General features: G+C 51.5%; 1 protein-coding gene across 2 annotated transcripts in view; it reads right to left on the bottom strand.

The window, feature by feature from the left end:
* Positions 1–12,385, bottom strand: part of ASIC4 (acid sensing ion channel subunit family member 4) — an 85,454-nt gene extending 73,069 nt beyond the window's left edge. Inside the window, exons 1-2 of one of the 2 annotated variants that reach the window (XM_054971570.1) lie at positions 12,135–12,385; positions 10,858–11,184 (exon numbers count right to left, since the gene is read on the bottom strand). In XM_054971570.1, the coding sequence (XP_054827545.1) occupies positions 10,858–11,112 (255 nt within the window). In that variant the 5' untranslated portion in view covers positions 11,113–11,184; positions 12,135–12,385. Of the gene's footprint in view, positions 1–10,857 lie in introns of both variants that reach the window. The other variant, XM_054971569.1, reaches the window with a different exon arrangement.
* Positions 12,386–12,917: the final 532 nt, after the last annotated feature.

Consider the following 12,917-nt stretch of genomic DNA (forward strand, 5'->3'; position numbering starts at 1 on the left):
TTCTTGGAGTTATTCATCCCCATCTGGCACAGCCAGACTCCTCGAGCATGCTCTGGGCACCTGCCACTGTGACTTGCAGAGCATGAAGGAGGGGGAGGGAAGCATCCGGAGGAGCTAGGAGAGTTTCCAGAGCCACATCTTTTTTGACTTAACCTGGCTTCTGCATCTGGGGAGCTGCAACTCCCTCCCTCCCTCCCCTCCCCTCCTACACTGCATGTGGAATATGTTTTCCATTTTACCCTGTGAGGAATTCTATGTAGGATGAAAGCTTGCCTATAGGTACATCAACAGTCATGGATACCATTGGAGAAAAAAGACTAGATATTGCCTTCCTTAACCCTTTTTTTTAAAAAGTCTTATTCTCTGGGATCAACACAGCAACTACTGTCCATCTCAAGAAGCTTTCCTGGCATTTGCCATGTGCTAAGTGACATAGGAGAAGATGCCAACGCGGTGCCTCTGTACCCTAGAGCAAACGGCACTCAGCCGCCAAGAAAAACAGGGCAGGCATGCACTTCCCTGGCTGCTGGAAAGAGACTTCATCTGTGTGGGAAACCACCAGCAAGCAGGCTGCTCAGAAACATCCCACGAGAAAGTGATCTGGCGAGAGGGCTCAGGGTATTTATATGGCATTTGTGGTCACTTTTGGCAGCTGTGCTCTTCAAAGGATATATATGGGCTGACAGGGTGCAGGAATGCCCTATGGGATGGCCCCTTGAGATATTTCCTGGGCCTGCTAGTATAGCCCCCTGGCTGGGATTTTATTTATTTATTTAATATTCATGCCCTTCCCCCCAGTTTGGGGCCCAAAGCAGCTTACACCTTTCTCCTCTTCTCCATTTTATCCTTATAAGAATCCTGTGAGGTTGGCTAGGCTGAGACTGAGTGACTGGCCCGAGATCGCCCAGCAACTTTCCATGGCAGCGTGGGGGTGCAAACCTGGGCCTCCCAGATCCTAGCCAAAGCAAAGAGGCACCAGTGAGTGACAAACAACTCATCAAGAAAGGGGACACTCCCCCCACCCCCGGGGAATAATTACTCAATGCAGTCACACAGTAGGTAGGTAAAGGTAGAGTCCCCTGTGCAAGCACCAAGTCATTACTGACCCATGGGGGACGACAGTACTTAATTGTATATAAATACAAATTTAAAGTGCAATAAACATGTGCAGTACAAAAAATGAGATTAATATACTATAAATATAGACAATCAATAATCATAGATGCGACATCTAAGATACTATACAAAATATACACAGTCGCCAAGAAGCTGGGCTGCAAAAACAGTGGTCAGTATCTGTAGTTGCTATCTTCCTGTTATTTATTCCACAGGTCAGCAATGCTCCGATCAAGACGCTCCTGGTCACCAGGTAAGTGAACAAGTCCTCGATAGCTTATATGCTACAAGGAAGATATTTCTGGGAATTGTTGTTGTTGTTGTTGGGAATCTAACAAAGGATCTTCTCAAAGCCATGCCGGACTTAGTATCTTTCTGGTTACAGGTTCCTGTGTACTGATTCATCCACCTTCTTGAGAGGAGCTATATCCTCATAAAAATGAAATCTACGCTTCAGCCTCAGAGACACAGTGAAGAGGACGGAGTCAGAGGCAAGAAGCTCCAAAGAGCCCCCACGGCCTCCGTGGATGTGTACACACCAGATATAAACACCTGCTTGCCCTCCCGAGCCGTGTGGGAAGCACAGTGGAAAGAGGCTCCTCGGGCCCAGGGCTCACGTGCTCCCTGACAGTATTACAGACAGGCTTATTAAGTGTGTAATATTAAATTAACCCAGATAAGAGCGTAAGAGCTTTTAAAGTCAATTCATTAAATATAATTATGAAGATAGCTTTTTTTATGCGTGGCAGCAATCTGATCTCAATCACGGAGACAGTGCCGAGCCTGCGGCCCCCACAGCATTGCTGCTCCCCAGGGTGCTTGTTCCTGGGCTGCTCCACTACTCCCAAGCGAGAGAATCAATCTGAGCACTGAAGTTCATGACCCCAGAATATCAGCAACATCTCCTGACCCACCACAACTCCTCCTGATTGACCCAGAGTTTCCCTCCGTATCCCTTAGTATGATAACTCTACTCTGGCTAATGCCACCACTAAAATCCCTTCCATGTTATCCCAGGCCTGGGTTTTGTCCTCTGAGTCTGGCTGGTTTCCCTCAGTTTATATTCAGCTTGGGAAATCTGAGGAAATCTGAAGAAGAACCGAAGAGAGATGATAACCAATGGTATCTTGTATCCATCTTTTCCTCTGCTGAGGGTAAGGACTTGGATTCCTGCCCAAAAGGGCATTGTCTGGACCAGCATACATATATCCTGGAAGAAAAATGCCCCAGCGTTTTCAGCCAACTGCTTCTCCCTCCCTCCCTCCCTCTCTGACCCCCCCACAAGGAGTTAATGAGGCTCGCCCAAGGAGATCGCCCAGCAACTTTCCATGGCAGCGTGGGGGTGCAAACCTGGGCCTCCCAGATCCTAGCCAAAGCAAAGAGGCACCAGTGAGTGACAAACAACTCATCAAGAAAGGGGACACTCCCCCCACCCCCGGGGAATAATTACTCAATGCAGTCACACAGTAGGTAGGTAAAGGTAGAGTCCCCTGTGCAAGCACCAAGTCATTACTGACCCATGGGGGACGACAGTACTTAATTGTATATAAATACAAATTTAAAGTGCAATAAACATGTGCAGTACAAAAAATGAGATTAATATACTATAAATATAGACAATCAATAATCATAGATGCGACATCTAAGATACTATACAAAATATACACAGTCGCCAAGAAGCTGGGCTGCAAAAACAGTGGTCAGTATCTGTAGTTGCTATCTTCCTGTTATTTATTCCACAGGTCAGCAATGCTCCGATCAAGACGCTCCTGGTCACCAGGTAAGTGAACAAGTCCTCGATAGCTTATATGCTACAAGGAAGATATTTCTGGGAATTGTTGTTGTTGTTGTTGGGAATCTAACAAAGGATCTTCTCAAAGCCATGCCGGACTTAGTATCTTTCTGGTTACAGGTTCCTGTGTACTGATTCATCCACCTTCTTGAGAGGAGCTATATCCTCATAAAAATGAAATCTACGCTTCAGCCTCAGAGACACAGTGAAGAGGACGGAGTCAGAGGCAAGAAGCTCCAAAGAGCCCCCACGGCCTCCGTGGATGTGTACACACCAGATATAAACACCTGCTTGCCCTCCCGAGCCGTGTGGGAAGCACAGTGGAAAGAGGCTCCTCGGGCCCAGGGCTCACGTGCTCCCTGACAGTATTACAGACAGGCTTATTAAGTGTGTAATATTAAATTAACCCAGATAAGAGCGTAAGAGCTTTTAAAGTCAATTCATTAAATATAATTATGAAGATAGCTTTTTTTATGCGTGGCAGCAATCTGATCTCAATCACGGAGACAGTGCCGAGCCTGCGGCCCCCACAGCATTGCTGCTCCCCAGGGTGCTTGTTCCTGGGCTGCTCCACTACTCCCAAGCGAGAGAATCAATCTGAGCACTGAAGTTCATGACCCCAGAATATCAGCAACATCTCCTGACCCACCACAACTCCTCCTGATTGACCCAGAGTTTCCCTCCGTATCCCTTAGTATGATAACTCTACTCTGGCTAATGCCACCACTAAAATCCCTTCCATGTTATCCCAGGCCTGGGTTTTGTCCTCTGAGTCTGGCTGGTTTCCCTCAGTTTATATTCAGCTTGGGAAATCTGAGGAAATCTGAAGAAGAACCGAAGAGAGATGATAACCAATGGTATCTTGTATCCATCTTTTCCTCTGCTGAGGGTAAGGACTTGGATTCCTGCCCAAAAGGGCATTGTCTGGACCAGCATACATATATCCTGGAAGAAAAATGCCCCAGCGTTTTCAGCCAACTGCTTCTCCCTCCCTCCCTCCCTCTCTGACCCCCCCACAAGGAGTTAATGAGGCTTTCGCTCTCCCAAGGCTGCTTGCGTTCCTGCCCCAGTTAATTAACTGCTCCTGGGGAACAATTAATATCTGTCAGGAGACGTGGGGCCCATGCCAGCCATTCTGCCAAGTCTTTGCTCAGCAGAGATCTGGGGACAGAAAGGGGGAGCCCAGGCAGGCCCTTACAGCTTGGGGTTAGAATCTGCCATCAACTCTGTACAGGGCTTGCCTTTGTTGATCCTAAAATTGGGCAGGGGGGCGCAACTCCCCCTCCAAAGATGTAGCATGCTTCCAGGCTAGCCTAGCAAAGCCTTGAGGATGGTGTGGGAATGGGATCCAGACCTGTGGCCTATGGCAACCAGTTCTCTCCATAATTCTCATAGTCTGAAGAAAGATCCTTGCACCAGTTGTGGCGGGCAACCCAGCCATAGACAGCTAGATTGCCCTTGGCCATATGATATATACAGCAGTGAATGCAGTAGCGAAGCCAACAGCAAAAGGTGTAAGATTTGATGTGGCTTCATTGTCCCCTCCCCAACTCCCATACCATCTAACCAAAGGCCACCCAAGAAGGTCCTAGTGCAGTTGAAAGAAACTGATCTGAAGGGAGGTATAGAGACAAGCAAACCAACAGCGGCCAACGTGCTGAGTACTATCAAGATAGATTTACCTGTTCCTGCACAATGACCAACACAGAAAGCTGTAAAACTCTCATGTTCTAGTGGGCAGGGTATGCACCAAAATCTCAGAACATGCTCACTAAGTGACTCTGTACAGAAAGGATCCATTTAAGCCAGGGATGTATGAAATAACTTGGGGATGGGAGACAATCACATCAACATCCCACACCAAGTACCAAAATCTTCAGGTGGGGTTCTGCATCTATAAAAGGTATGCTTTCTGCACCTTGAGGAGTCACAAAAGCAAGAAGGGAAGAGGAAACTGTACTGTGCAGAACTGGCTGATACTCAGAACAGAGGAGAGAAATGCATCACTCCTGCCAAGGAAGTATACCTTTGCATAGAAACACAACTGATTAGCTAAGTCAAGAAAGGGGTGCAGTGGCCTGGAGACTGCATCAGCTCCTGGGACTGGTTACTTATTCAGATGCTTTGGATGCAGATTTCCTCTCGTTGCTGGCTGCTTATTAGTGTTTTCCGGCCTGCAGGCAGCTCTGATGGATGAAACTCAGCACCAGTCTCCTCTCACTGCAGAGCCTGGGCTGAGAACCCTTCTGCGGCTACAGCTGTGCTCTGACCTCCTTCACAGGCACTTCCCCTGCCCCCCTATACCAGAGTTGGGGCAGATTAGGGCATAGTTCCCAGATACCAGAAACAGGGGTGGTGACCTCTCCTAGTTTTTACGTACTGCAAAGTGGGGTTAATAGGTTGGTCTGGCCTTGGAAATCCCAGAGCTGGCAGAGGAGACAGGCCTAGAAAGAGGTAAAACTGAAGTGAGTTGTGACGTAGGTAGCATAAAGCTAGTATAGCTTCTCAGTCATTCCTGTACCAAGGGATGGGTCACACATATGTACATTATCTGTGGAGGGACTCCCTCATACCCCAATATTGGGAGACCCCCAACATTATCACTCATAGCTTGTGTGAATGTCCTTCATGAACTATTCTCCACAGATAGAATTTCCATTCTTTTCAAGAGACAAAGTTCATTTTTCAGAATAATCAGATGTTAAATAATTAAATTACGAACGCACAAGTGTGAACTAGCCCTTGGGAGACGTGTCCTGAGACCTAACACACATCACCAGACCTCAGAAATGTACAAGACAATTCTGTTTAAAGGTGGGAGAAGGCATCACCGCCTTTTTCTCCTTAAGTGTATCACAACAACTGAGTGACTTATGAACTGTAACTTCTAACTGCTGCTGAATTTCTGAATAGCATACAGATCTCAGTATGAGCAAAAACAATGAAGACTTCTTTGAGATGCTAAAGACTAACAAACTTATTGTGTCTCAGTAAGTATTTGTGGCCTGCCTAGAACCCTCTTTATCAGGTCACAAAGTCATCCACAACAAAGTCCTGAAGAAGCAAATTCCACACTTCTACAAATGTTTAAGTTTTTGAGTGATACAGAGGTCTTTGTTTCTCACTACGACTCACACAGCAAGCATTCTGGAGTTTGACAGTAGGGACAAAGGACAGGCACATAGGAGGGGGGCATAGAGAAGCTTTTTGCACCAGGCACCAGCTCCATTCTGTGCCAGGATGGGTTAGCAGGAAAAGTGCTTTAAAATCTAGAAATAAGAGATGATGTAGCCAGCAGGACAAGCCCAGCATGGCAGAGAGGGTGTCTTCATGATCAGAGGATCTGGACATTACTACGGAGAAAACCGGTGCTACTGTCAGCAGAAAGAAAGAGGTGGTAAAACTGGCACTGTTTTCCATGTCACTAGGCTGAGGACAGTGATGGGAAAGGGGGAGAGGTGCCAGGAGAGGGAACTGGGACTTTTGTGTCAAGGCAGGTTCCACCATCACCCTTGCTTTGGGTCAGACATCAAAATGCATAGGATGGCAACAGGTTCTGCCAAAGCACCACTTGAAACGCTTACCATAGGCCACTGAAAGAAGCTTAAAAACTGAACTTGCCTGTGTCTTTTCAAGATTCCTGGCTGGCAAGGGAAGCATGCCTTCCCATTCTCCCACCAGCCACCCGCACTGGCAGGGGTGCCTATGGTCTCCCTGCCCCACATACATATTGTGCAGGCTGGTAAAATGGACTGCACTGCTGGCTCCAAATGGTGGTGGCCAAGGAGCTGCACCAAAAGGCAGGCAAGAGGCGGCAGGTGGAGGGGGAAGCTGCACAGGGAACTCATTTACCCAGAGTAAAAATAGGCTGGAAAATGTGACATTTATTAAGTACGATTGTGGAGGAAAGGTCATCGCCAGCCCCAGCACTGAGACGGGGTGCCGCTGATTATACAGCTGGGGAACGAGGCGGCAAAGCCAGGCTGAGCAGCAGCAAGGGGGGAGGGATGTGTGTGCTTTTGTGCTTCGAGCCCACAATGCACCAGGCAGGCATCCCTGCTGCTCCGAGCCTGGGGAGCCTCAGGATCAACATCTGCCTACACTCCCTGGCTCTGACCCGCCCTCGCACCACGTGCTTCTGTCCTCACGATCCAGCCAAAACTCTGTGTAGGAGAAGCTCAAACAAAGTGGCTAACATGGCAGGTGCCATTCCCACCCAACCTCTTCTGAAATTCTGGAGCGCAAAGGTCTGAGAGATGCCAATTGCTCTATTCGGGCACGCACACACCGCCCTTCCTGCTCTCTCACTGCTGTCCTGTTCATGCACCCCTCCAACTTTTCTGACCCCTCTCTAGCCTCACCCACAACACTTCAATGGGTCAACCCCCCCTGCCCCCACCATGGTTTCCCTCCCTGCACAGTGACTGCACTTTTCTCATGGAGCGTTGCCTTCTTGCCGCCCTCCCTAAATCCCCCAGGTACTTATGGCAATGGCCAGTGCTTGGGAAGCTCCCCCCAACATCCTCTCAAATAGAGTGGCAAGGCCAGCAGCAAAGGATTTTTTTTAAAAAGCTCTTGACATCGATTCCAATTTTTAGAAATGCATTAGCCTCCCTCCAAATGCTGGAAGTGGAACCCCTGCTGAGCAGGTGCCAGCTGGGTAATTGTTCTCTTGAGTGTGCCTGAACACATTCCTCAAGCACACACCCCTCCCACCTATCTGTGCAAATCCTCATTGCCCCTCCTCGAGAAACCTCCTCTCCCACTGCTTGGAGTCTCCCCCTTCTGCCTAGATAGCCTCTCTGCTTCCTCTTGTATCCTTTGTAGCCTTGCAGGCCAAAATGGGAGAAGAGGCTTGAAATTTGTGGGCCAGTGGGAGTGCCTGCCCTGCAGATGGGACTTCCACTGGCAGCCCCAGGGCTGGAAAATTTTGCTAATGGCATGGTGGGGGAGAGGGTACTGGGCAAGGGCTTGGGGTTGCAGGGCTTAAGTTCACCTAATGTGGATGAGGTGAAGAGGCAGAGACCAAAGAAGGGCAAGCGGAACCCCAAGCTAGCCCAAGTGGCTGGCTAGAAGCGACTCCAGCTTAGCAACAAAGAGGTTAACTCTCCAACCCTCCTTTTGCTTCCTGGGTGACCCCTCCCTGCCCTTGATGAATGGATCCTGGGAAAGAAAAAAGGCCAAAGCATAACATGCCAGGCCTTGGCTTCCCCAGCTGCTGAGGGGGAGAGCAGGACTGCCAGGGAATCTCCTGTCCAGTGGAGTACAAAGAGGCCATTGATTTTCCCTTCACAATTCAGGCAGTGGAAGGGGGGCTCTGCTTAGCACAGCCCAATAGTCCAAGGCACACACACTGTGGGAGGGTTCACACACAGAGGCATTCAGCGTCCATCACAGGGGGAATAGTGGCCTGTGAGGTCTCCTGCCTGTAATCTCTCTTCCAACAAACACCTCCTTCCTACACAAACACACACACAGAGTAGGGGGTACACGGCAGACACGGGCCAATGCCAGGAGGGAGGCCCGAAGCAGCTCAGCAATGGCCCAACAAGATTTACTAGCTGGCTGGGCTTTACTGCACACGAGATGCTTACGCCGGGGAATTTTCCCGGCGGCCCCTTAATTTGCCGTCCCATAAAGAATGTGGATTTGTGACGCTAAATAGAGGGAGATCATTTACCGAGCACCGCTCTTACTTACAGGATCTTTAAAGGGGATTCATCATGCGATGCAACGACGCGAGCAGCAGGCAGCTTGGTGGCGAGAGAACAGCCAGAGTGGCTGTAGGCAGCAGCTGCAGCGGGGAAACCTGACCCATGCGTGCCTCTGCAGCAGCCCTTTCCAACTGCACTGTCTCTAAGTCTCTGACTCCCCCATGCTCATTTCCCTTCATTTCTGCCCATGCCTCCTAACGGCAGCCCTTAGCCCAGGAAAGTGCAGGGACTGTTGCTGAAATGGACAAAAAGCAAGTAAGTGGTCCTGTCCTCCTAGCCTGCATGCGCTGCCCCCCAGGGGGACACCACAGTGCATGATCTCAAAGCCATGTCTTTGGCATTGGGCTGCTGCTGGAGGAAATATCTTCATCCATCAACATTCCCTCCTAAGAGCATACAAACCCCACAAAGATGGCACCATGGTCATAGTTGTCCATATTCCACAAGCACAGGATTTAACACTGGATCAAAAATTTATTTTTGTAAAAAAAGCTTTTATTTTTGTAAAAAAGCAAGTTTCTAGTCCTTCAGGAGGCAAAGACAGTCTCAAAAAGAGAAGCAATGCCTAGCAAAATCTTGCCAAGCTAAGCAACCCATTCAGGAGAGATCTGTGAGTGGATGTCCTAATTCTTATTTTGTAACCGAAAAGCAGCTAATTTTTTTTAATGAGAAGGAATTTTAACCCTTTCTCTCCATGCCATTTTACATATAAGAATACCCCTTCTAAGGCTGCTACTTGCCTTGTGGAGAAAAATGCAGACCTGTGTTTTTTTTCCCCTGCAGGGAAAAAAAAAGTCTGGTCGAGAAATTGTTATACACCTACATCCGCTCTCAAGAAATTGGTAGTCTCCTGTGACTGTATTTCAGTAATAATAGTAATGAATCTTATAGTTTGATTTTTAAAAGCTTGTGGCAATTGTGGTGACTTGAAGAGGATTTCCAATGGCCAGAAAGCAGGGCTTAATTTGTATAATGTTTCCAGATTCCACCCTAGAATAGAGAATTTGGATTTTGGTATATATATGCGCGTGCATGCATGGGTACACAAACGCACACACTATGGCTTAATGTTGCCTTTCCCTCTGCACTCCAGCCTAGCATTCTGACATAGCTCACAAGGAATTCAAGCTGCAAAGGACTTTAAACTAACTGTAGCGCAGGATTCCCAAAGGGCCACAGGAAGATGTGCTCCTGGATTCCCAGCCTATGTTTCCTACAGCTGTACCATACCAGACGACTACTGGCATAGCAGAATCTTGGGGACAGGAGAGAGCATGTGTGGCCACACTGGCCAGGAAGCCGACCTTTGACCCACTGGTTTCATGATGTGTTTGTGTGCGACTTCTCCCCTCAGGCATTTTCCTGTCCTGCAACACCCCCAACACACACCCCCGCCCCTCCACACAAAGCGTTCAGGAGGCGAAGCAAGCCTCGGGTGTCCGCAGGAGAGAAGCAGCTCATTTCCAGAGTCATTATGGTCTGAAAAGGGTCCCATCAGGTATTCCGCCCGCTCAGCACATTTATTTCCCCAAACCACAGCAGGGATTTGTGATTTTCAGACTCAATATAAGAGCAAGTGCGGAACTGGCTCATTCCAGCCTGCGGGAAGCCTCCCTGATAGTACAGGCTGGTCCACGCCAGAAAGTGCCCAGAGGATGGCAGAGTGGCAGCTGTATAACCTTGGTTGGGACTTGGGCAATGCCACTATGGGCACAGAGCCTGAACAGTGAGACTGATCTGATTGGAGCCGAGAGAAGCACTTCTCCAGTTCATGTGGATACTAAGCATGAAATGTCAGAGCCTCCAGTTGCATTCTGCACCCACCCAGTCACTTCTCCTCCGCTCTAGGCATCTGGAGAGCTTATGGTCTCTCTGCTCATAACTCACAGGGTTATTTGATCCTCTCTCCCTTCACATTATGTGGGGGCCTCCCCTACTTGAACAAGAACAGTTGTCCAGCCTCAGAAATGGCCAGTACCTGAGTTCCCAGCCAGCTTATGTACACGCTTCTCCACTTCCACACAGGCCTTGTGTGATGCCTGCAGCTTGTCTGGTATCCTATCCTCTGAAGCCCATGCTTCAGAGCAGCTCAGGCACCTACTCTCTTCCAGAGAGAAACTTGAGTTGCAAACTCAGTCCTGGCACTGAGTAGCATCAAAGCATCCAGTCCTATCACTGCTTTATGGAAGAGGAAGAAGAGCTCAGAGCTTGGGGAGGGGCAGGGAAAGGACTCACCACAGTGAAGTTCTCCGCGGAGCAGTTCTCCCCACTGAAGCTGCAGTTCTTGAGCATGTCGTCCAGCTGGTGCCCAGTGCGGTTGACAATGTCAGCCATGTCTGGGTCAGGGTAAAGAAGGTCTGAGGCCTTGTGTCCATCGCGGTCTTTGGGCGGCAGTCCGGTCATGTTGGCCAGGTGGAAGATATCGGCATCAGTAAGTGCTGAGTGGCGGAAGCGGTTGATGTTGCAGATGGTGACAGCTGGGAAGATCATCTGGTGCGTGGCCTCCGCACCCAAGGCAGTGACGTGTGGGTGCTCCAGGTAGAAGAGTGCTGAGCGGGCGGCCTGGTAGAGGAAAAAGGCCAAAGAGGCCACGAAGGCGAGCGCCCAGAGGGCCTGCCGGACTCCCAGCTGCCCCGAGCGGCAGACGCGACCAAGGCCGTGCAAGGTGCTGGTGGCCGCAAAGGCAGCCAGGTCAGGGTGGCGTGGCCGGCTGGGCTCCTCTAGCAAGCTCTCCTTGTCCCCTTCCTCTTTCGCCGCCTGCTTCTCATCCTCCTCTGCAAATTTGATTTTGCAGACAATCTCAATCGGCATCTGTGCCGAGGCACCAGGCAGCACGCGACCCCCCCAGGGAGGGGAGGCAGCGGGAGCCTGGGCTGCCCGGCACCGGCCGCTCTCCCCTGGCTGCTGCAGGACGCCCCCAAATTAGCAAGCCCGCTGGAGGAGAGGGAGGAGGACCGGGGAACCTGGCCCCAGGCCCCCGGAGCGCCGGACTGCTGCTGGGCTCTTGTCTCACTAGTGATCTGCGGGTGCTTCCGTCGGCTTATCTGCACAAGCCCGGCTGTCAGCCCTGCCCGCCGCTCCCTGTGCCGCTGTGTGCGCCGCTCCTCCGCACGCCCGGTTAAGACCCCACCAGATACAGGCAGCATTTAGGCATCGCGCGCTAATAAAATCCAGGGGATACTTAATAATTCAAGGCATGTCAACATTATTTCATCCTCAAATAAAAGGGGGGGGAGTGGAAGATACGCGGCAAGGCGGAAGAGCCGGGCAGCAACGTCAACCCGGCTTCCCAGAGCCACCGCTCCAAAGTGACGCCGGAGCCACTTGTTTGAATCGCTCGCAAGCTGGCAAAGTCCGTGCCAAGGAAAGGAGACCACGCCGCCCGCCTCTGCCGTTGTGGCTGCTGCAACTGCTGCGGGCTGGTGAAGCTCCTCCGAAAGGGCTCTGCCACCCCACTGCCTTCAAGTAAGTCCCTTCCCGGTGCCCGCGGACGGCTCCCTCCTCACGCCTACCTTCCGTCGCCGCGGATCTTAAACGCCTCTTTGCCAAGGGGGGGGGCGGCTGGAAGGGGGAAAAAGTTGAGAGGGAAGCGGTCAGCCGGACCCGGATCCTCCCGCCTCGGCTGGCGCTTGGGTCCAATGGACAGCGCGGCGCCCCTCCGCTCCGCTCCGCTCCCGCCCGCAGGCTCCAGGGCTGACTAATTGGAGAAGGAGCGGCCGGGGAGGGGGAGCGGAAGCGAGCGGAGACGCCCCCTCCTCCTATCGATCCCGCTCCCCGCGGAACAAACAAGAGGCAAAAAGTGAAAGGCGTATTGATCGGCGGGAGGGAGCGCAGCTGCCGGGATTAGGGCCGGGGCAGGCGGCCAAGGCGGGCCGGGGCGGGCCGGGGGAGGCACGGGCGCGCTGCAGCCGGGACCGCGGCGCTGCCCAGCCCCAGCTTGCCGCACAAGCCGCCCTCGTCCCCGCACCACGGCTCCCCTGCGCTCTCTTGGCTTCGGGCACTTTGCCAAGGGTCCCTTCCCTTCCTCGCGGCCCGGCTTGCCTGGCAGAGGGCGGGCCAGGGAAACCCCCGGGCGGCGAAGCAGCTGCTGGCGCTGGAGCGGGGCACCGAGAGGGAGGGACGGAGGGCGCCCAGTGGACGGAGAGGGCATGCCGGGGCACAGCGCTAAAGGTGGGTGGGTGGGCTGTGCCCGGGGGAGAAAAGACAGGCCCGCCAGCTAGGCAGGGCTCCAGCCTGCAACAGAAAAGTTCGCGGAAGCTCAGATCCAGACCCGGCACTGGGACCGCGGCACTCGG

This window comes from Eublepharis macularius, chromosome 2 (assembly GCF_028583425.1).
Source record: "Eublepharis macularius isolate TG4126 chromosome 2, MPM_Emac_v1.0, whole genome shotgun sequence".
Classification (NCBI taxonomy): Eukaryota; Metazoa; Chordata; class Lepidosauria; order Squamata; family Eublepharidae; genus Eublepharis; species Eublepharis macularius.